Source organism: Salvelinus alpinus, chromosome 23 (assembly GCF_045679555.1).
Source record: "Salvelinus alpinus chromosome 23, SLU_Salpinus.1, whole genome shotgun sequence".
In the NCBI taxonomy this organism is placed as follows: Eukaryota; Metazoa; Chordata; class Actinopteri; order Salmoniformes; family Salmonidae; genus Salvelinus; species Salvelinus alpinus.
Window position 1 is genome coordinate 4,287,083 of NC_092108.1, and position 24,045 is coordinate 4,311,127.

Genomic DNA, 24,045 nt, shown 5'->3' on the forward strand with positions numbered 1-24,045 from the left:
CTGTATAGGCTACTCTACCTGTATAGGCTACTCTCCTGTATAGGCTACGCTTCCTGTAAGTGCTACTCTACTCTAACTGTATAGGCCTCTCTACCTGTATAGGCTAGTCTACCAGTAAAATCTACTCTACTCTACCTGTATAGCCTACTCTACCTGTAAAAGGCTACTCTACCTGTAAAAGGCTACTCTACCTGTATAGGCTACTCTACCTGTATAGGCTACTCTACCTGTATAGGCTACTCTACCTGTAAAAGGCTACTCTACCTGTAAAAGGCTACTCTACCTGTATAGCCTACTCTACCTGTATAGGCTACTCTACTCTACCTGTATAGGCTACTCTACCTGTATAGGCTACTCTACCTGTATAGGCAACTCTACCTGTATAGGCTACTCTACCTGTATAGGCTACTCTACCTGTAAAAGGCTACTCTACCTGTAAAAGGCTACTCTACCTGTATAGCCTACTCTACCTGTATAGGCTACTCTACTCTACCTGTAAAGGCTACTCTACCTGTAAAAGGATAATCTACCTGTATAGGCTACTCTACCTGTATAGGCTACTCTACCTGTAAAGGCTACTCTACCTGTAAAGGCTACTCTACCTGTAGGCTAATCTACCTGTAAAATGGTAATATACCTGTATAGCCTACTCTACTCTACCTGTATAGGCTAATCTACCTGTAAAATGGTAATCTACCTGTATAGGCTACTCTACTCTACCTGTATAGGCTACTCTACCTGTAAAAGGATAATCTACCTGTATAGGCTACTCTACCTGTAAAGGCTACTCTACCTGTATAGGCTACTCTACCTGTAAAAGGATAATCTACCTGTATAGGCTACTCTACTCTTCCTGTATAGGCTACTCTACCTGTAAAAGGATAATCTACCTGTATAGGCTACTCTACCTGTATAGGCTACTCTACCTGTATATGCTACTCTACCTGTATAGGCTACTCTACCTGTATAGGCTACTCTACCTGTAAAAGGCTACTCTACCTGTAAAAGGCTCCTCTACCTGTAAAAGGCTACTCTACCTGTATAGCCTACTCTCCCTGTATAGCCTACTCTACCTGTATAGGCTACTCTACCTGTATAGGCTACTCTACCTGTATATGCTACTCTCCTGTATAGGCTACGCTTCCTGTAAGTGCTACTCTACTCTAACTGTATAGGCCTCTCTACCTGTATTGGCTATTCTACCTGTATAGGCTACTCTACCTGTATAGGCTACTCTACCTGTAAAAGGATAATCTACCTGTATAGGCTAGTCTACCAGTAAAATCTACTCTACTCTACCTGTATAGCCTACTCTACCTGTATAGGCTACTCTACCTGTATAGGCTACTCTACCTGTATAGGCTACTCTACCTGTATAGGCTACTCTACCTGTAAAAGGATAATCTACCTGTATAGGCTACTCTACCTGTATAGGCTACTCTACTTGTAAAAGGATAATCTACCTGTATAGGCTACTCTACCTGTAAAGGCTACTCTACCTGTATAGGCTACTCTACCTGTAAAAGGATAATCTACCTGTATAGGCTACTCTACCTGTATAGGCTAGTCTACCTGTATAGGCTACTCTACCTGTAAAAGGATAATCTACCTGTATAGGCTACTCTACCTGTAAAGGCTACTCTACCTGTATAGGCTACTCTACCTGTAAAAGGATAATCTACCTGTATAGGCTACTCTACTTGTATAGGCTACGCTTCCTGTAAGTGCTACTCTACTCTAACTGTATAGGCCTCTCTACCTGTATAGGCTAGTCTACCAGTAAAATCTACTCTACTCTACCTGTATAGCCTACTCTACCTGTAAAAGGCTACTCTACCTGTAAAAGGCTACTCTACCTGTATAGGCTACTCTACCTGTATAGGCTACTCTACCTGTATAGGCTACTCTACCTGTAAAAGGCTACTCTACCTGTAAAAGGCTACTCTACCTGTATAGCCTACTCTACCTGTATAGGCTACTCTACTCTACCTGTATAGCCTACTCTACCTGTATAGGCTACTCTACTCTACCTGTATAGGCTACTCTACCTGTATAGGCTACTCTACCTGTAAAAGGCTACTCTACCTGTAAAAGGCTACTCTACCTGTAAAAGGCTACTCTACCTGTATAGCCTACTCTACCTGTATAGGCTACTCTACTCTACCTGTAAAGGCTACTCTACCTGTAAAAGGATAATCTACCTGTATAGGCTACTCTACCTGTATAGGCTACTCTACCTGTAAAGGCTACTCTACCTGTAAAGGCTACTCTACCTGTAGGCTAATCTACCTGTAAAATGGTAATCTACCTGTATAGCCTACTCTACTCTACCTGTATAGGCTAATCTACCTGTAAAATGGTAATCTACCTGTATAGGCTACTCTACTCTACCTGTATAGGCTACTCTACCTGTAAAAGGATAATCTACCTGTATAGGCTACTCTACCTGTAAAGGCTACTCTACCTGTATAGGCTACTCTACCTGTAAAAGGATAATCTACCTGTATAGGCTACTCTACTCTTCCTGTATAGGCTACTCTACCTGTAAAAGGATAATCTACCTGTATAGGCTACTCTACCTGTATAGGCTACTCTACCTGTATATGCTACTCTACCTGTATAGGCTACTCTGCCTGTATAGGCTACTCTACCTGTAAAAGGCTACTCTACCTGTAAAAGGCTACTCTACCTGTAAAAGGCCCCTCTACCTGTAAAAGGCTACTCTACCTGTATAGCCTACTCTACCTGTATAGGCTACTCTACCTGTATAGGCTACTCTACCTGTATAGGCTACTCTACCTGTATAGGCTACTCTACCTGTATAGGCTACTCTACCTGTATAGGCTACTCTACCTGTAAAATTATAATCTACCTGTAAGGGCTACTCTACCTGTACAGGCTGCTCTACTGTACCTGTAAAGGCTACTCTACCTGTAAACTCTACTCTACCTTTGTAGTTTAATCTACCTGTAAAGGCTACTCTACCTGTATAGGCTACTCTACCTGTATAGGCTACTCTACCTGTATAGGCTACTCTACCTGTATAGGCTACTCTACCTGTATAGGCTACGCTTCCTGTAAGTGCTACTCTACCTGTATAGGCTAATCTACCTGTACATTCTACTCTACCTGTATAGGCTACTCTACCTGTATAGGCTACTCTACCTGTATAGGCTACTCTACCTGTATAGGCTACTCTACCTTTAAAAGGCTACTCTACCTGTAAAAGGCTACTCTACCTGTATAGCCTACTCTACCTGTATAGCCTACTCTACCTGTATAGCCTACTCTACCTGTATAGCCTACTCTCCTGTATAGGCTACGCTTCCTGTAAGTGCTACTCTACTCTAACTGTATAGGCCTCTCTACCTGTATAGGCTAGTCTACCAGTAAAATCTACTCTACTCTACCTGTATAGCCTACTCTACCTGTAAAAGGCTACTCTACCTGTAAAAGGCTACTCTACCTGTATAGGCTACTCTACCTGTATAGGCTACTCTACCTGTATAGGCTACTCTACCTGTAAAGGCTACTCTACCTGTAAAAGGCTACTCTACCTGTATAGCCTACTCTACCTGTATAGGCTACTCTACTCTACCTGTATAGGCTACTCTACTCTACCTGTATAGGCTACTCTACCTGTATAGGCAACTCTACCTGTATAGGCAACTCTACCTGTATAGGCTACTCTACCTGTATAGGCTACTCTACCTGTAAAAGGCTACTCTACCTGTAAAAGGCTACTCTACCTGTATAGCCTACTCTACCTGTATAGGCTACTCTACTCTACCTGTAAAGGCTACTCTACCTGTAAAAGGATAATCTACCTGTATAGGCTACTCTACCTGTATAGGCTACTCTACCTGTAAAGGCTACTCTACCTGTAAAGGCTACTCTACCTGTAGGCTAATCTACCTGTAAAATGGTAATATACCTGTATAGCCTACTCTACTCTACCTGTATAGGCTAATCTACCTGTAAAATGGTAATCTACCTGTATAGGCTACTCTACTCTACCTGTATAGGCTACTCTACCTGTAAAAGGATAATCTACCTGTATAGGCTACTCTACCTGTAAAGGCTACTCTACCTGTATAGGCTACTCTACCTGTAAAAGGATAATCTACCTGTATAGGCTACTCTACTCTTCCTGTATAGGCTACTCTACCTGTAAAAGGATAATCTACCTGTATAGGCTACTCTACCTGTATAGGCTACTCTACCTGTATATGCTACTCTACCTGTATAGGCTACTCTACCTGTATAGGCTACTCTACCTGTAAAAGGCTACTCTACCTGTAAAAGGCTACTCTACCTGTAAAAGGCTACTCTACCTGTATAGCCTACTCTCCCTGTATAGCCTACTCTACCTGTATAGGCTACTCTACCTGTATAGGCTACTCTACCTGTATATGCTACTCTCCTGTATAGGCTACGCTTCCTGTAAGTGCTACTCTACTCTAACTGTATAGGCCTCTCTACCTGTATTGGCTATTCTACCTGTATAGGCTACTCTACCTGTATAGGCTACTCTACCTGTAAAAGGATAATCTACCTGTATAGGCTAGTCTACCAGTAAAATCTACTCTACTCTACCTGTATAGCCTACTCTACCTGTATAGGCTACTCTACCTGTATAGGCTACTCTACCTGTATAGGCTACTCTACCTGTATAGGCTACTCTACCTGTATAGGCTACTCTACCTGTAAAAGGATAATCTACCTGTATAGGCTACTCTACCTGTATAGGCTACTCTACTTGTAAAAGGATAATCTACCTGTATAGGCTACTCTACCTGTAAAGGCTACTCTACCTGTATAGGCTACTCTACCTGTAAAAGGATAATCTACCTGTATAGGCTACTCTACCTGTATAGGCTAGTCTACCTGTATAGGCTACTCTACCTGTAAAAGGATAATCTACCTGTATAGGCTACTCTACCTGTAAAGGCTACTCTACCTGTATAGGCTACTCTACCTGTAAAAGGATAATCTACCTGTATAGGCTACTCTACTTGTATAGGCTACTCTACCTGTATAGGCTACTCTACCTGTAAAGGCTACTCTACCTGTATAGGCTACTCTACCTGTATAGGCTACTCTACCTGTATAGGCTACTCTACCTGTAAAGGCTACTCTACTTGTATAGGCTACTCTACCTGTATAGGCTACTCTACCTGTATAGGCTACTCTACCTGTATAGGCTACTCTACTTGTATAGGCTACTCTACCTGTATAGGCTACTCTACCTGTATAGGCTACTCTACCTGTAAAAGGATAATCTACCTGTATAGGCTACTCTACCTGTAAAGGCTACTCTACCTGTATAGGCTACTCTACCTGTAAAAGGATAATCTACCTGTATAGGCTACTCTACCTGTAAAGGCTACTCTAACTGTATAGGCTACTCTACCTGTATAGGCTACTCTACCTGTATAGGCTACTCTACTTGTATAGGCTACTCTACCTGTATAGGCTACTCTACCTATAAAGGCTACTCTACCTGTAAAGGCTACTCTACTCTACCTGTATAGGCTAGTCTACCAGTAAAATCTACTCTTCTCTACCTGTATAGCCTACTCTACCTGTATAGGCTACTCTACTTGTATAGGCTACTCTACCTGTATAGGCTACTCTACCTGTATAGGCTACTCTACCTGTATAGGCTACTCTACCTGTAAAGGCTACTCTACCTGTATAGGCTACTCTACCTGTATAGGCTACTCTACCTGTATAGGCTACTCTACCTGTAAAAGGCTACTCTACCTGTATAGCCTACTCTACCTGTATAGGCTACTCTACTCTACCTGTATAGGCTACTCTACCTTTAAAAGGATAATCTACCTGTATAGGCTACTCTACCTGTATAGGCTACTCTACCTGTAAGGGCTACTCTACCTGTACAGGCTACTCTACCTTTGTAGACTAATCTACCTGTAAGGGCTACACTACCTGTATAGGCTACACTACCTGTATAGGCTACTCTACCTGTATAGGCTACTCTACCTGTATAGGCTACTCTACCTGTAAAATAATAATCTACATGTAAAAGGCTACTCTACCTGTATAGGCTACTCTACCTGTATAGGCTACTCTACCTGTATAGGCTACTCTACCTGTATAGGCTACTCTACCTGTAAAATAATAATCTACATGTAAAAGGCTACTCTACCTGTATAGGCTACTCTACCTGTATAGGCTACTCTACTTGTATAGGCTACTCTACTTGTATAGGCTACTCTACCTGTATAGGCTACTCTACCTGTATAGGCTACTCTACCTGTAAAATAATAATCTACATGTAAAAGGCTACTCTACCTGTATAGGCTACTCTACCTGTATAGGCTACTCTACCTGTATAGGCTACTCTACCTGTATAGGCTACTCTACCTGTAAAGGCTACTCTACCTGTATAGGCTACTCTACCTGTATAGGCTACTCTACCTGTATAGGCTAATCTACCTGTACAGGCTGCTCTACTCTACCTGTAAAGGCTACTCTACTTGTAAAGGCTACTCTACCTTTGTAGTTTAATCTACCTGTAAAGGCTACACTACCTGTATAGGCTACTCTACCTTTAATGGCTACTCTACCTGTATAGGCTAATATACCTGTAAAGTCTACTCTAATCTACCTGTTTAGGCTTCTCTACTTTACCTGTAAATCCTTATCTACCTGTAAATGCTATTCTTCATGTAAAGGGTACGCTACGTGTAAAGGCTACTCCACTCTACCTGTAAAAGCTACTCTACTCTACCTGTAAAAGCTACTCTACTCTAGATGTAAATGCTACGCTACCTGTATAGGCTACTCTACCTGTATAGGCTACTCTACCTGTAAAATAATAATCTACATGTAAAAGGCTACTCTACTTGTATAGGCTACTCTACCTGTATAGGCTACTCTACCTGTATAGGCTACTCTACCTGTAAAATAATAATCTACCTGTATAGGCTACTCTACCTGTATAGGCTACTCTACCTGTATAGGCTACTCTACCTGTATAGGCTACTCTACCTGTAAAGGCTACTCTACCTGTATAGGCTACTCTACCTGTATAGGCTACTCTACCTGTATAGGCTAATCTACCTGTACAGGCTGCTCTACTCTACCTGTAAAGGCTACTCTACTTGTAAAGGCTACTCTACCTTTGTAGTTTAATCTACCTGTAAAGGCTACACTACCTGTATAGGCTACTCTACCTTTAATGGCTACTCTACCTGTATAGGCTAATATACCTGTAAAGTCTACTCTAATCTACCTGTTTAGGCTTCTCTACTTTACCTGTAAATCCTTATCTACCTGTAAATGCTATTCTTCATGTAAAGGGTACGCTACGTGTAAAGGCTACTCCACTCTACCTGTAAAAGCTACTCTACTCTACCTGTAAAAGCTACTCTACTCTAGATGTAAATGCTACGCTGCCTGTAAAGGCTACTTTCCCTGTAAGGCCGCCTCTCCTTCCAGTTCTCTGCTGCCAATGACTGGAACGAACTGCAAAAATCTCTGAAGCTGCAGACTCTTACCTCCCTCACTAGCTTTAAGCACCAGCTGTCTGAGCAGCTCACAGATCACTGCACCTGTACATAGCTCATCTGTAAACAGCCCATCCAATCTACCTCATCCCCATACTGTATTTATTTATTTATCTTGCTCCTTTGCACCCCAGTATCTCAACTTGCACATTCATCTTCTGCACATCCTACCATTCCAGTGTTTAATTGCTATATTGTAATTACTTTGCCACCATGGCCTATTTATTGCCTTACCTCTCTTATCCTACCTCATTTGCACATGCTATATATATATTTTTTTCTACTGTATTATTGATTGTATGTTTGTTTATTCAATGTGTAACTCTGTGTTGTTGTTTGTGTACTCTACTATATCCTACTCTACTGTAATGTACTCTACACTACTCCACTATATCCTACTGTACTGTACTCTACACTACTCTACTAATTCCTACTTTACTGTACTTTACACTGCTCTACTTTATTCTACTCTACTGTACTCTACACTACCTACCTGGGGAAATTGATTTAATTAACAGAATCAGTAGCGACAGCATTGGAGGTCAACTCGTTTACTTGAAAGATTAATGGAAACCACTTGTCAATTATTTAAAAAACGATCCTTTCTGTCTTTGTGTTCAAGGTGACATGAACTCGCACAATTCATTGCCATGCCATGCTTATGAGCTGCTTATGAATGAATATTGTCTTGCTGGTTGTAGTGGGAGTGTAGTTGACATACAGTATGCTCTCTGTGTGTACGAAAAATATTCATCAACTTTTAGTGGACAGTGGAAGCTAAAGAGAGAACAGCTGTGTCTATCGCTACTATGCTTCAGCATAGAGCCACATTCCATTACAACCATGACCCCTTGTTGAATCCCAGAGGGTATCTCTTCAAGTTTCCAACCTCTCTCTCTCTCTCTCTCTCTCTCTCTCTCTCTCTCCTCCAGGATGAAGTGGAGGAGCTGCGTGCGGAGATGGAGGAAGTCCGGGACAGTTACCTGGAAGAGGAGGTGTACCAGGTGCAGGAGTTACGCAGGGAGCTGGACCGCTCCAATAAAAACTGTCGGATTCTACAGTACCGTCTCCGTAAGGTGGAGCAGAAGAGCCTCAGAGTGGCCCAGACTGGACATGTAGATGGAGAGCTGCTACGCAACCTGGAACAGGACCACAAGGTACGTGTTGTTGACGAGTGGCCCAACCTGGAACAGGACCACAAGGTACGTGTTGTTGACGAGTGGCCCAACCTGGAACAGGACCACAAGGTACGTGTTGTTGACGAGTGGCCCAACCTGGAACAGGACCTCAAGGTATGTGTTGTTGACGAGTGGTCCAACCTGGAACAGGACCTCAAGGTACGTGTTGTTGACGAGTGGTCCAACCTGGAACAGGACCTCAAGGTACGTGTTGTTGACGAGTGGTCCAACCTGGAACAGAACCAGAAGGTACGTGTTGTTGACGAGTGGCCCAACCTGGAACAGGACCAGAAGGTACGTGTTGTTGACGAGTGGTCCAACCTGGAACAGGACCTCAAGGTATGTGTTGTTGACGAGTGGTCCAACCTGGAACAGAACCAGAAGGTACGTGTTGTTGACGAGTGGCCCAACCTGGAACAGGACCAGAAGGTACGTGTTGTTGACGAGTGGTCCAACCTGGAACAGGACCAGAAGGTACGTGTTGTTGACGAGTGGCCCAACCTGGAACAGAACCAGAAGGTACGTGTTGTTGACGAGTGGCCCAACCTGGAACAGGACCTCAAGGTACGTGTTGTTGACGAGTGGTCCAACCTGGAACAGGACCTCAAGGTGTTGTTGACGAGTGGTCCAACCTGGAACAGGACCTCAAGGTACGTGTTGTTGACGAGTGGTCCAACCTGGAACAGGACCAGAAGGTACGTGTTGTTGACGAGTGGCCCAACCTGGAACAGGACCTCAACGTGTTGTTGACGAGTGGTCCAACCTGGAACAGGACCTCAAGGTACGTGTTGTTGACGAGTGGCCCAACCTGGAACAGGACCAGAAGGTACGTGTTGTTGACGAGTGGCCCAACCTGGAACAGGACCTCAAGGTACGTGTTGTTGACGAGTGGCCCAACCTGGAACAGGACCACAAGGTACGTGTTGTTGACGAGTGGCCCAACCTGGAACAGGACCTCAACGTGTTGTTGACGAGTGGTCCAACCTGGAACAGGACCTCAAGGTATGTGTTGTTGACGAGTGGTCCAACCTGGAACAGGACCTCAAGGTACGTGTTGTTGACGAGTGGTCCAACCTGGAACAGGACCAGAAGGTACGTGTTGTTGACGAGTGGCCCAACCTGGAACAGGACCTCAAGGTATGTGTTGTTGACGAGTGGTCCAACCTGGAACAGGACCTCAAGGTACGTGTTGTTGACGAGTGGTCCAACCTGGAACAGGACCTCAAGGTATGTGTTGTTGACGAGTGGTCCAACCTGGAACAGGACCTCAAGGTACGTGTTGTTGACGAGTGGTCCAACCTGGAACAGGACCAGAAGGTACGTGTTGTTGACGAGTGGCCCAACCTGGAACAGGACCTCAAGGTATGTGTTGTTGACGAGTGGTCCAACCTGGAACAGGACCTCAACGTGTTGTTGACGAGTGGTCCAACCTGGAACAGGACCTCAAGGTACGTGTTGTTGACGAGTGGTCCAACCTGGAACAGGACCTCAACGTGTTGTTGACGAGTGGTCCAACCTGGAACAGGACCACAAGGTATGTGTTGTTGACGAGTGGCCCAACCTGGAACAGGACCTCAAGGTACGTGTTGTTGACGAGTGGCCCAACCTGGAACAGGACCTCAACGTGTTGTTGACGAGTGGCCCAACCTGGAACAGGACCTCAAGGTACGTGTTGTTGACGAGTGGCCCAACCTGGAACAGGACCTCAAGGTACGTGTTGTTGACGAGTGGTCCAACCTGGAACAGGACCACAAGGTATGTGTTGTTGACGAGTGGCCCAACCTGGAACAGGACCTCAAGGTATGTGTTGTTGACGAGTGGTCCAACCTGGAACAGGACCAGAAGGTACGTGTTGTTGACGAGTGGTCCAACCTGGAACAGGACCACAAGGTATGTGTTGTTGACGAGTGGTCCAACCTGGAACAGGACCTCAACGTGTTGTTGACGAGTGGTCCAACCTGGAACAGGACCTCAAGGTATGTGTTGTTGACGAGTGGTCCAACCTGGAACAGGACCACAAGGTATGTGTTGTTGACGAGTGGTCCAACCTGGAACAGGACCTCAAGGTACGTGTTGTTGACGAGTGGCCCAACCTGGAACAGGACCTCAAGGTATGTGTTGTTGACGAGTGGTCCAACCTGGAACAGGACCTCAAGGTACGTGTTGTTGACGAGTGGCCCAACCTGGAACAGGACCTCAAGGTACGTGTTGTTGACGAGTGGTCCAACCTGGAACAGGACCACAAGGTACGTGTTGTTGACGAGTGGTCCAACCTGGAACAGGACCTCAAGGTACGTGTTGTTGACGAGTGGTCCAACCTGGAACAGGACCACAAGGTACGTGTTGTTGACGAGTGGCCCAACCTGGAACAGGACCACAAGGTACGTGTTGTTGACGAGTGGCCCAACCTGGAACAGGACCACAAGGTATGTGTTGTTGACGAGTGGCCCAACCTGGAACAGGACCAGAAGGTACGTGTTGTTGACGAGTGGTCCAACCTGGAACAGGACCACAAGGTACGTGTTGTTGACGAGTGGCCCAACCTGGAACAGGACCACAAGGTACGTGTTGTTGACGAGTGGCCCAACCTGGAACAGGACCTCAAGGTACGTGTTGTTGACGAGTGGTCCAACCTGGAACAGGACCACAAGGTATGTGTTGTTGACGAGTGGCCCAACCTGGAACAGGACCACAAGGTACGTGTTGTTGACGAGTGGCCCAACCTGGAACAGGACCACAAGGTATGTGTTGTTGACGAGTGGCCCAACCTGGAACAGGACCTCAAGGTACGTGTTGTTGACGAGTGGTCCAACCTGGAACAGGACCACAAGGTACGTGTTGTTGACGAGTGGCCCAACCTGGAACAGGACCACAAGGTATGTGTTGTTGACGAGTGGCCCAACCTGGAACAGGACCTCAAGGTATGTGTTGTTGACGAGTGGTCCAACCTGGAACAGGACCACAAGGTACGTGTTGTTGACGAGTGGTCCAACCTGGAACAGGACCACAAGGTACGTGTTGTTGACGAGTGGTCCAACCTGGAACAGGACCACAAGGTATGTGTTGTTGACGAGTGGTCCAACCTGGAACAGGACCACAAGGTACGTGTTGTTGACGAGTGGCCCAACCTGGAACAGGACCTCAAGGTGTTGTTGACGAGTGGTCCAACCTGGAACAGGACCACAAGGTACGTGTTGTTGACGAGTGGCCCAACCTGGAACAGGACCACAAGGTATGTGTTGTTGACGAGTGGCCCAACCTGAAACAGGACCTCAAGGTATGTGTTGTTGACGAGTGGTCCAACCTGGAACAGGACCTCAAGGTATGTGTTGTTGACGAGTGGTCCAACCTGGAACAGGACCACAAGGTATGTGTTGTTGACGAGTGGCCCAACCTGAAACAGGACCTCAAGGTATGTGTTGTTGACGAGTGGTCCAACCTGGAACAGGACCACAAGGTATGTGTTGTTGACGAGTGGTCCAACCTGGAACAGGACCACAAGGTACGTGTTGTTGACGAGTGGCCCAACCTGGAACAGGACCTCAAGGTGTTGTTGACGAGTGGTCCAACCTGGAACAGGACCACAAGGTACGTGTTGTTGACGAGTGGCCCAACCTGGAACAGGACCACAAGGTATGTGTTGTTGACGAGTGGCCCAACCTGAAACAGGACCTCAAGGTATGTGTTGTTGACGAGTGGTCCAACCTGGAACAGGACCTCAAGGTATGTGTTGTTGACGAGTGGTCCAACCTGGAACAGGACCACAAGGTATGTGTTGTTGACGAGTGGCCCAACCTGAAACAGGACCTCAAGGTACGTGTTGTTGACGAGTGGCCCAACCTGAAACAGGACCTCAAGGTATGTGTTGTTGACGAGTGGTCCAACCTGGAACAGGACCTCAAGGTATGTGTTGTTGACGAGTGGTCCAACCTGGAACAGGACCTCAAGGTACGTGTTGTTGACGAGTGGTCCAACCTGGAACAGGACCTCAAGGTATGTGTTGTTGACGAGTGGTCCAACCTGGAACAGGACCTCAAGGTACGTGTTGTTGACGAGTGGTCCAACCTGGAACAGGACCACAAGGTATGTGTTGTTGACGAGTGGTCCAACCTGGAACAGGACCACAAGGTATGTGTTGTTGACGAGTGGTCCAACCTGGAACAGGACCAGAAGGTATGTGTTGTTGACGAGTGGCCCAACCTGGAACAGGACCACAAGGTGTTGTTGACGAGTGGCCCAACCTGGAACAGGACCTCAAGGTACGTGTTGTTGACGAGTGGCCCAACCTGGAACAGGACCAGAAGGTATGTGTTGTTGACGAGTGGCCCAACCTGGAACAGGACCACAAGGTGTTGTTGACGAGTGGCCCAACCTGGAACAGGACCTCAAGGTACGTGTTGTTGACGAGTGGCCCAACCTGGAACAGGACCAGAAGGTACGTGTTGTTGACGAGTGGTCCAACCTGGAACAGGACCACAAGGTATGTGTTGTTGACGAGTGGTCCAACCTGGAACAGGACCACAAGGTATGTGTTGTTGACGAGTGGTCCAACCTGGAACAGGACCTCAACGTGTTGTTGACGAGTGGCCCAACCTGGAACAGGACCTCAAGGTATGTGTTGTTGACGAGTGGCCCAACCTGGAACAGGACCTCAATGTGTTGTTGACGAGTGGCCCAACCTGGAACAGGACCTCAACGTGTTGTTGACGAGTGGCCCAACCTGGAACAGGACCTCAAGGTACGTGTTGTTGACGAGTGGCCCAACCTGGAACAGGACCTCAAGGTACGTGTTGTTGACGAGTGGTCCAACCTGGAACAGGACCAGAAGGTACGTGTTGTTGACGAGTGGTCCAACCTGGAACAGGACCTCAATGTGTTGTTGACGAGTGGTCCAACCTGGAACAGGACCTCAACGTGTTGTTGACGAGTGGCCCAACCTGGAACAGGACCTCAAGGTACGTGTTTTTGACGAGTGGCCCAACCTGGAACAGGACCTCAAGGTACGTGTTTTTGACGAGTGGCCCAACCTGGAACAGGACCTCAAGGTGTTGTTGACGAGTGGCCCAACCTGGAACAGGACCACAAGGTATGTGTTGTTGACGAGTGGCCCAACCTGGAACAGGACCAGAAGGTACGTGTTGTTGACGAGTGGCCCAACCTGGAACAGGACCTCAACGTGTTGTTGACGAGTGGTCCAACCTGGAACAGGACCTCAAGGTACGTGTTGTTGACGAGTGGCCCAACCTGGAACAGGACCACAAGGTACGTGTTGTTGACGAGTGGTCCAACCTGGAACAGGACCACAAGGTACGTGTTGTTGACGAGTGGTCCAACCTGGAACAGGACCTCAAGGTACGTGTTGTTGACGAGTGGCCCAACCTGGAACAGGACCTCAAGGTACGTGTTGTTGACGAGTGGCCCAACCTGGAACAGGACCAGAAGGTACGTGTTGTTGACGAGTGGTCCAACCTGGAACAGGAGCACAAGGTATGTGTTGTTGACGAGTGGTCCAACCTGGAACAGGACCTCAAGGTATGTGTCTGTTTGTGTCTGCGCGAGAATGTAAGTCCACTTTCGTCTGTGTTTATGTACTGTGTTTCATGTACGTGTTTATGTACTGTGTTTATGTACTGTGTTCCATGTCTGTGTTTCATGTCTGTGTTTCATGTCTGTGTTTCATGTCTGTGTTTCATGTCTGTGTTCATGTACTGTGTTCATGTACTGTGTTCATGTACTGTGTTCATGTACTGTGTTCATGTACTGTGTTCATGTACTGTATTTATGTACTGTGTTCCATGTCTGTGTTCATGTACTGTGTTTATGTACTGTGTTCATGTCTGTTATTACATCTACTTTGTGTATGACACAAGTAATATTTCCAACAATTGTTTGCAGACAGACTATTTCACTTATAATTCCCTGTATCACAATTCCAGTGGGTCAGACGTTTACATACACTAAAGTTGACCGTGCCTTTAAACAGCTTGGAAAATTCCAGAAAATGATGTCATGGCTTTAGAAGCTTCTGATAGGTTAATTGACATCATTTGAGTCAATTGGAGGTGTACCTGTGGATGTATTTCAAGGCCTACCTTTATACTCAGTGCCTCTTTGCTTAACATCATGGGAAAATCAAAAGAAATCAGCCAAGACCTCAGAAAAAAAATTGTAGACCTCCACAAGTCTGGTTCATTCATTCTTGGGAGCAATTTCCAAACGCTTGAAGGTACCACGTTTATCTGTACAAACAATAGTACGCAAGTACAGTGGGGCAAAAAAGTATTTAGTCAGCCACCAATTGTGCAAGTTCTCCCACTTAAAAAGATGAGAGAGGCCTGTAATTTTCATCATAGTTACACTTCAACTATGACAGACAAAAAAGAAAAAAAGAGAAAGAAAAATCTAGAAAATCACATTTTTAATGAATTTATTTGCAAATTATGGTGGAAAATAAGTATTTGGTCAATAACAAAAGTTTATCTCAATACTTTGTTATATACCCTTTGTTGGCAATGACAGAGGTCAATCGTTTTCTGTAAGTCTTCACAAGGTTTTCACACACTGTTGCTGGTATTTTGGCCCATTCCTCCATGCAGATCTCCTCTAGAGCAGTGATGTTTTGGGGCTGTTGCTGGGCAACACGGACTTTCAACTCCCTCCAAAGATTTTCTATGGGGTTGAGATCTGGAGACTGGCTAGGCCACTCCAGGACCTTGAAATGCTTCTTACAAAGCCACTCCTTCGTTGCCCGGGCGGTGTGTTTGGGATCATTGTCATGCTGAAAGACCCAGCCACGTTTCATCTTCAATGCCCTTGCTGATGGAAGGAGGTTTTCACTCAAAATCTCATGATACATGGCACCATTGATTCTTTCCTTTACACGGATGTACTGTGTTCATGTTCTGTGTTCATGTACTGTGTTCATGTACTGTTTTCATGTTCTGTGTTCATGTACTGTGTTCATGTACTGTGTTCATGTACTGTGTTCATGTTCTGTGTTCATGTACTGTGTTCATGTACTGTGTTCATGTACTGTGTTCATGTTCTGTGTTCATGTTCTGTGTTCATGTACTGTGTTCATGTACTGTGTTCATGTACTGTGTTCATGTACTGTGTTTATGTTCTGTGTTCATGTTCTGTGTTCATGTTCTGTGTTCATGTTCTGTGTTCATGTTCTGTGTTCATGTTCTGTGTTCATGTTCTGTGTTCATGTACTGTGTTCATGTACTGTGTTCATGTACTGTGTTCATGTTCTGTGTTCATGTACTGTGTTCATGTTCTGTGTTCATGTTCTGTGTTCATGTTCTGTGTTCATGTACTGTGTTCATGTACTGTGTTCATGTACTGTATTTATGTACTGTGTTCCATGTACTGTGTTTATGTACTGTGTTCATGTCTGTTATTACATCTACTTTGTGTATGACACAAGTAATATTTCCAACAATTGTTTGCAGACAGACTATTTCACTTATAATTCCCTGTATCACAATTCCAGTGGGTCAGACGTTTACATACACTAAAGTTGACCGTGCCTTTAAACAGCTTGGAAAATTCCAGAAAATGATATCATGGCTTTAGAAGCTTCTGATAGGTTAATTGACATCATTTGAGTCAATTGGAGGTGTACCTGTGGATGTATTTCAAGGCCTACCTTTATACTCAGTGCCTCTTTGCTTAACATCATGGGAAAATCAAAAGAAATCAGCCAAGACCTCAGAAAAAAAATTGTAGACCTCCACAAGTCTGGTTCATTCATTCTTGGGAGCAATTTCCAAACGCTTGAAGGTACCACGTTTATCTGTACAAACAATAGTACGCAAGTACAGTGGGGCAAAAAAGTATTTAGTCAGCCACCAATTGTGCAAGTTCTCCCACTTAAAAAGATGAGAGAGGCCTGTAATTTTCATCATAGTTACACTTCAACTATGACAGACAAAAAATAAAAAAAGAGAAAATAAAATCTAGAAAATCACATTTTTAATGAATTTATTTGCAAATTATGGTGGAAAATAAGTATTTGGTCAATAACAAAAGTTTATCTCAATACTTTGTTATATACCCTTTGTTGGCAATGACAGAGGTCAAACGTTTTCTGTAAGTCTTCACAAGGTTTTCACACACTGTTGCTGGTATTTTGGCCCATTCCTCCATGCAGATCTCCTCTAGAGCAGTGATGTTTTGGGGCTGTTGCTGGGCAACACGGACTTTCAACTCCCTCCAAAGATTTTCTATGGGGTTGAGATCTGGAGACTGGCTAGGCCACTCCAGGACCTTGAAATGCTTCTTACAAAGCCACTCCTTCGTTGCCCGGGCGGTCTGTTTGGGATCATTGTCATGCTGAAAGACCCAGCCACGTTTCATCTTCAATGCCCTTGCTGATGGAAGGAGGTTTTCACTCAAAATCTCATGATACATGGCACCATTGATTCTTTCCTTTACACGGATGTACTGTGTTCATGTTCTGTGTTCATGTACTGTGTTCATGTTCTGTGTTCATGTACTGTGTTCATGTACTGTGTTCATGTTCTGTGTTCATGTACTGTGTTCATGTTCTGTGTTCATGTTCTGTGTTCATGTTCTGTGTTCATGTTCTGTGTTCATGTTCTGTGTTCATGTACTGTGTTCATGTACTGTGTTCATGTACTGTGTTCATGTTCTGTGTTCATGTTCTGTGTTCATGTACTGTGTTCATGTACTGTGTTCATGTACTGTGTTCATGTACTGTGTTCATGTACTGTGTTCATGTTCTGTGTTCATGTACTGTGTTCATGTACTGTGTTCATGTACTGTGTTCATGTACTGTGTTCATGTACTGTGTTCATGTACTGTGTTCATGTACTGTGTTCATGTACTGTGTTCATGTACTGTGTTTATGTACTGTGTTCCATGTCTGTGTTCATGTACTGTGTTTATGTACTGTGTTCATGTCTGTTATTACATCTACTTTGTGTATGACACAAGTAATATTTCCAACAATTGTTTGCAGACAGACTATTTCACTTATAATTCCCTGTATCACAATTCCAGTGGGTCAGACGTTTACATACACTAAAGTTGACTGTGCCTTTAAACAGCTTGGAAAATTCCAGAAAATGATGTCATGGCTTTAGAAGCTTCTGATAGGTTAATTGACATCATTTGAGTCAATTGGAGGTGTACCTGTGGATGTATTTCAAGGCCTACCTTTATACTCAGTGCCTCTTTGCTTAACATCATGGGAAAATCAAAAGAAATCAGCCAAGACCTCAGAAAAAAAATTGTAGACCTCCACAAGTCTGGTTCATTCATTCTTGGGAGCAATTTCCAAACGCTTGAAGGTACCACGTTTATCTGTACAAACAATAGTACGCAAGTACAGTGGGGCAAAAAAGTATTTAGTCAGCCACCAATTGTGCAAGTTCTCCCACTTAAAAAGATGAGAGAGGCCTGTAATTTTCATCATAGTTACACTTCAACTATGACAGACAAAAAATAAAAAAAGAGAAAAAAAAATCTAGAAAATCACATTTTTAATGAATTTATTTGCAAATTATGGTGGAAAATAAGTATTTGGTCAATAACAAAAGTTTATCTCAATACTTTGTTATATACCCTTTGTTGGCAATGACAGCGGTCAAACGTTTTCTGTAAGTCTTCACAAGGTTTTCACACACTGTTGCTGGTATTTTGGCCCATTCCTCCATGCAGATCTCCTCTAGAGCAGTGATGTTTTGGGGCTGTTGCTGGGCAACACGGACTTTCAACTCCCTCCAAAGATTTTCTATGGGGTTGAGATCTGGAGACTGGCTAGGCCACTCCAGGACCTTGAAATGCTTCTTACAAAGCCACTCCTTCGTTGCCCGGGCGGTGTGTTTGGGATCATTGTCATGCTGAAAGACCCAGCCACGTTTCATCTTCAATGCCCTTGCTGATGGAAGGAGGTTTTCACTCAAAATCTCATGATACATGGCACCATTGATTCTTTCCTTTACACGGATGTACTGTGTTCATGTTCTGTGTTCATGTACTGTGTTCATGTACTGTGTTCATGTACTGTGTTCATGTACTGTGTTCATGTTCTGTGTTCATGTTCTGTGTTCATGTTCTGTGTTCATGTTCTGTGTTCATGTACTGTGTTTATGTACTGTGTTTATGTACTGTGTTTATGTACAGTGTTTATGTACAGTGTTTATGTACAGTGTTTATGTACAGTGTTTATGTACAGTGTTTATGTACAGTGTTTATGTACAGTGTTTATGTACAGTGTTCATGTACAGTGTTCATGTACAGTGTTCATGTACAGTGTTCATGTACAGTGTTCATGTACAGTGTTCATGTACAGTGTTCATGTACAGTGTTCATGTACAGTGTTCATGTACAGTGTTCATGTACAGTGTTCATGTACAGTGTTCATGTACAGTGTTCATGTACAGTGTTCATGTACAGTGTTCATGTACAGTGTTCATGTACAGTGTTCATGTACAGTGTTCATGTACAGTGTTCATGTACAGTGTTCATGTACAGTGTTCATGTACAGTGTTCATGTACAGTGTTCATGTACAGTGTTCATGTACAGTGTTCATGTACAGTGTTCATGTACAGTGTTCATGTACAGTGTTCATGTACAGTGTTCATGTACAGTGTTCATGTACAGTGTTCATGTACAGTGTTCATGTACAGTGTTCATGTACAGTGTTCATGTACAGTGTTTATGTACAGTGTTTATGTACAGTGTTTATGTACAGTGTTTATGTACAGTGTTCCTGTACAGTGTTCCTGTACTGTGTTCCATGACCTCAATGTTTTTAGAACTTCTTGTTCTCACACGTCACACATGACTCCATATGACTGTGTCCCCGTGTGACTGTGTCCCCATGTGACTGTGTCCCCATGTGACTGTGTCCCCATGTGACTGTGTCCCCATACAGGTGGCCAAAGATGTGTCAGTGCGTCTGCATAACGAGCTGGAGAATGTAGAAGACAAGAGGACCAGGGCTGAAGATGAGAATGAGCTGCTGAGACAGAGGATCATCGAGGGGGAGATCTCTAAACAGGCTCTACACAATGAACTGGACAGAGCCAAAGAGGTAGGAGAGGAGGAGGAGGGAGGGGGGAGGAGGAGGAGGGGGGGAGAAGGAGGGGGGAGCGAGGAGGACAAGGAGGAGGAGGGGGAGATCTCTAAACAGGCTCTACACAATGAACTGGACAGAGCCAAAGAGGAAGGAGAGGAGGATGAGGAGGGGGAGGGAGAGGAGGAGGACTGAGGAGGAAGGAGGGAGAGGAGAAGGAGGAAGAGGAGGAGGAGGAGATCTCTAAACAGGCTCTATACAATGAACTGGACAGAGTTAAATAGGGAAGGGAGGAGTGGGGAGGGGGGAGAGGAGGAGGAGGGAGGGGGGAGGGAGGGAGGAGGACAAGGAGGAAGGAGGGAGAGGAGAGAGGGTGGGAGGGATAGGTGGAGGGAGAGGAGGAGTAGCCTACAGCATCTTGCTCCTTAGTGTTGAGTACAGTAGGCTACAGCATCTTGCTCCTTAGTGTTGAGTACAGTAGGCTACAGCATCTTGCCCCTTAGTGTTGAGTACAGTAGACTACAGCATCTTGCTTCTTAGTGTTGAATACAGTAGGCTACAGCATCTTGCTCCTTACTGTTGAGTACAGTAGACTACAGCATCTTGCTCCTTAGTGTTGAATACAGTAGGCTACAGCATCTTGCTCCTTAGTGTTGAATACAGTAGACTACAGCATCTTGCTCCTTAGTGTTGAATACAGTAGGCTACAGCATCTTGCTCCTTAGTGTTGAATACAGTAGGCTACAGCATCTTGCTCCTTAGTGTTGAATACAGTAGGCTACAGCATCTTGCTCCTTAGTGTTGAATACAGTAGGCTACAGCATCTTGCTCCTTAGTGTTGAGTACAGTAGGCTACAGCATCTTGCCCCTTAGTGTTGAGTACAGTAGACTACAGCATCTTGCTCCTTAGTGTTGAATACAGTAGGCTACAGCATCTTGCTCCTTAGTGTTGAGTACAGTAGACTACAGCATCTTGCTCCTTAGTGTTGAATACAGTAGGCTACAGCATCTTGCTCCTTAGTGTTGAATACAGTAGACTACAGCATCTTGCTCCTTAGTGTTGAATACAGTAGGCTACAGCATCTTGCTCCTTAGTGTTGAATACAGTAGACTACAGCATCTTGCTCCTTAGTGTTGAATACAGTAGGCTATAGCATCTTGCTCCTTAGTGTTGAATACAGTAGGCTATAGCATCTTGCTCCTTAGTGTTGAATACAGTAGGCTACAGCATCTTGCTCCTTAGTGTTGAGTACAGTAGGCTACAGCATCTTGCTCCTTAGTGTTGAGTAGAGTAGGCTACAGCATCTTGCTCCTTAGTGTTGAATACAGTAGGCTACATCATCTTGCTCCTTAGTGTTGAATACAGTAGGCTACAGCATCTTGCTCCTTAGTGTTGAATACAGTAGGCTACAGCATCTTGCTCCTTAGTGTTGAATACAGTAGACTACAGCATCTTGCTCCTTAGTGTTGAGTACAGTAGGCTACAGCATCTTGCCCCTTAGTGTTGAGTACAGTAGACTACAGCATCTTGCTCCTTAGTGTTGAATACAGTAGGCTACAGCATCTTGCTCCTTAGTGTTGAGTACAGTAGACTACAGCATCTTGCTCCTTAGTGTTGAATACAGTAGGCTACAGCATCTTGCTCCTTAGTGTTGAATACAGTAGACTACAGCATCTTGCTCCTTAGTGTTGAGTACATTAGGCTACAGTATTCTCTGTGTATTGAATACAGTAGACTACACTATTCTCTGTGTATTGAATACAGTAGACTACACTATTCTCTGTGTGTTGAATACAGTAGGCTACATTATTCGCTGTGTGTTGAATACAGTAGGCTACATTATTCTCTGTGTTGAATACAGTAGGCTACATTATTCGCTGTGTGTTGAATACAGTAGGCTACATTATTCGCTGTGTGTTGAATACAGTAGGCTACATTATTCGCTGTGTGTTGAATACAGTAGGCTACAGTATTCTCTGTGTGTTGAATACAGTAGACGACATTATTCTCTGTGTGTTGAATACAGTAGGCTACAGTCGTTCTGTTCCATTTCTAATCAATGCAGAGTATTGAGCTGATCAGTGTTAGGATTGGAATGGGCCCTGGGTCTCAGGAGTGAACAGTTGTCAGGGTCTTTTGAAGGCTATTGGTTGGTTTGACCATGTTACTATTCCCTAGCTTTTAGAGTTAGGATTACTGTTCCCTAGTTTTTAGGGTTAGGATACGGGTCACTGTTCCCTAGTTTTTAGGGTTAGGATACGGGTCACTGTTCCCTAGTTTTTAGGGTTAGGATACGGGTCACTGTTCCCTAGTTTTTAGGGTTAGGATACGGGTCGCTGTTCCCTAGTTTTTAGGGTTAGGATACGAGTCACTGTTCCCTAGATTTTAGGGTCAGGATACAGGTCACTGTTCTCTAGTTTTTAGGGTTAGGATACGGGTCACTGTTCCCTAGTTTTTAGGGTTAGGATACGAGTCACTGTTCCCTAGATTTTAGGGTTAGGATACGGGTCACTGTTCCCTAGATTTTAGGGTTAGGATACGAGTCACTGTTCCCTAGCTTTTAGGATACGGGTCACTGTTCCCTAGCTTTTAGGATACGGGTCACTGTTCCCTAGCTTTTAGGATACGGGTCACTGTTCCCTAGCTTTTAGGATACGGGTCACTGTTCCCTAGTTTTTAGGATACGGGTCACTGTTCCCTAGTTTTTAGGATACGGGTCACTGTTCCCTAGCTTTTAGGATACGGGTCACTGTTCCCTAGCTTTTAGGATACGGGTCACTGTTCCCTAGCTTTTAGGATACGGGTCACTGTTCCCTAGCTTTTAGGATACGGGTCACTGTTCCCTAGCTTTTAGGATACGGGTCACTGTTCCCTAGCTTTTAGGATACGGGTCACTGTTCCCTAGCTTTTAGGATACGGGTCACTGTTCCCTAGCTTTTAGGATACGGGTCACTGTTCCCTAGCTTTTAGGATACGGGTCACTGTTCCCTAGCTTTTAGGATACGGGTCACTGTTCCCTAGCTTTTAGGATACGGGTCACTGTTCCCTAGCTTTTAGGATACGGGTCACTGTTCCCTAGCTTTTAGGATACGGGTCACTGTTCCCTAGTTTTTAGCCACTGGTAAAAGTTTAACACATCCTGAAATGAAAGAGACAGATTCTGCTAAGTGAAAGGTCTTAAATCCTTGTGTTTATTAGATTGCTGCTGTTTGTGTCACAGGGTCTTTTTGTCTGTGACGTGAAATAGCTCTCTGATTGGACAGCGTCTGCAGCCTGTTAGCACAGAGGTGTTGCATTCTGGGAGTTTTAATGTGATGAGGAGCAGCTATACTAGGTGCTGTGTGTGTGTGTGGCCATACTGCCTGCCTGCTGCGTGTGTGTGTGTGTGTGTGTGGCCATGCTACCTGTGTGTGTGTGTGTGTGTGTGTGTGTGTGTGTGTGTGTGTGTGTGTGTGTGTGTGTGTGTGTGTGGCCATGCTACCTGCCTGCTGTGTGTGTGTGTGGCCATGCTACCTGCCTGCTGTGTGTGTGTGTGTGGCCATACTGCCTGCCTGCTGTGTGTGCCCACGTGTGCATGTGAGTGCCGGCTGCCTGCTCATGTGTCAGTATCAGCTTAGAGAGGGGGAGAGAAAGCGGAAGGGAGGGACGGAGAGGAAGAGAGACCATTGCTCCAGGCAGGGGAGGCGGTATGACCAGACACACACTGTATCAAGCTTCATTGGGAATCTATACAGATAGCTAGTCTATACAGATAGCTAGTCTATACAGATAGCTAGTCTATACAGATAGCTAGTCTATACAGATAGCTAGTCTATACAGATAGCTAGTCTATACAGATAGCTAGTCTATACAGATAGCTAGTCTATACAGATAGCTAGTCTATACAGATAGCTAGTCTATACAGATAGCTAGTCTATACAGATAGCTAGTCTATACAGATAGCTAGTGAATTCCTGTTTCCAAACCCTTATTGCAACATTAGTTGACACATAAGTTACCATATGTTTTCTCTAATGGAACACGAGACTCGTCCACCGTTATGTTTGCTGATGAAGCAAAGTGTGAAATAAACATATTGACACTGTTTGACATTGTTGACCTACTGACAACAGTTGGTGATAAGGAAGTTAAATTATCCAGATCCTAAGCACCTGACATCTGACCTAAATACACCTCCACCTCCACCTTGTTGTTTGCTGATGCAGCAACTTTCATGTTTGGACTAAAAATACACTAGACTGGTGACCTCCATCTTGACCAGTGAGAGGACAGAGACACGTCAG

General features: G+C 44.7%; 1 protein-coding gene across 1 annotated transcript in view; it reads left to right on the plus strand.

Moving 5' to 3' along the window:
* LOC139550095 (microtubule cross-linking factor 1-like) overlaps nt 1-24,045 on the plus strand; it is a 205,335-nt gene that overhangs the window by 15,224 nt on the left and 166,066 nt on the right. Inside the window, 2 exon segments of the mRNA XM_071360725.1 lie at nt 8,468-8,692; nt 19,621-19,779. Of these exon segments, the coding sequence (XP_071216826.1) occupies nt 8,468-8,692; nt 19,621-19,779 (384 nt within the window).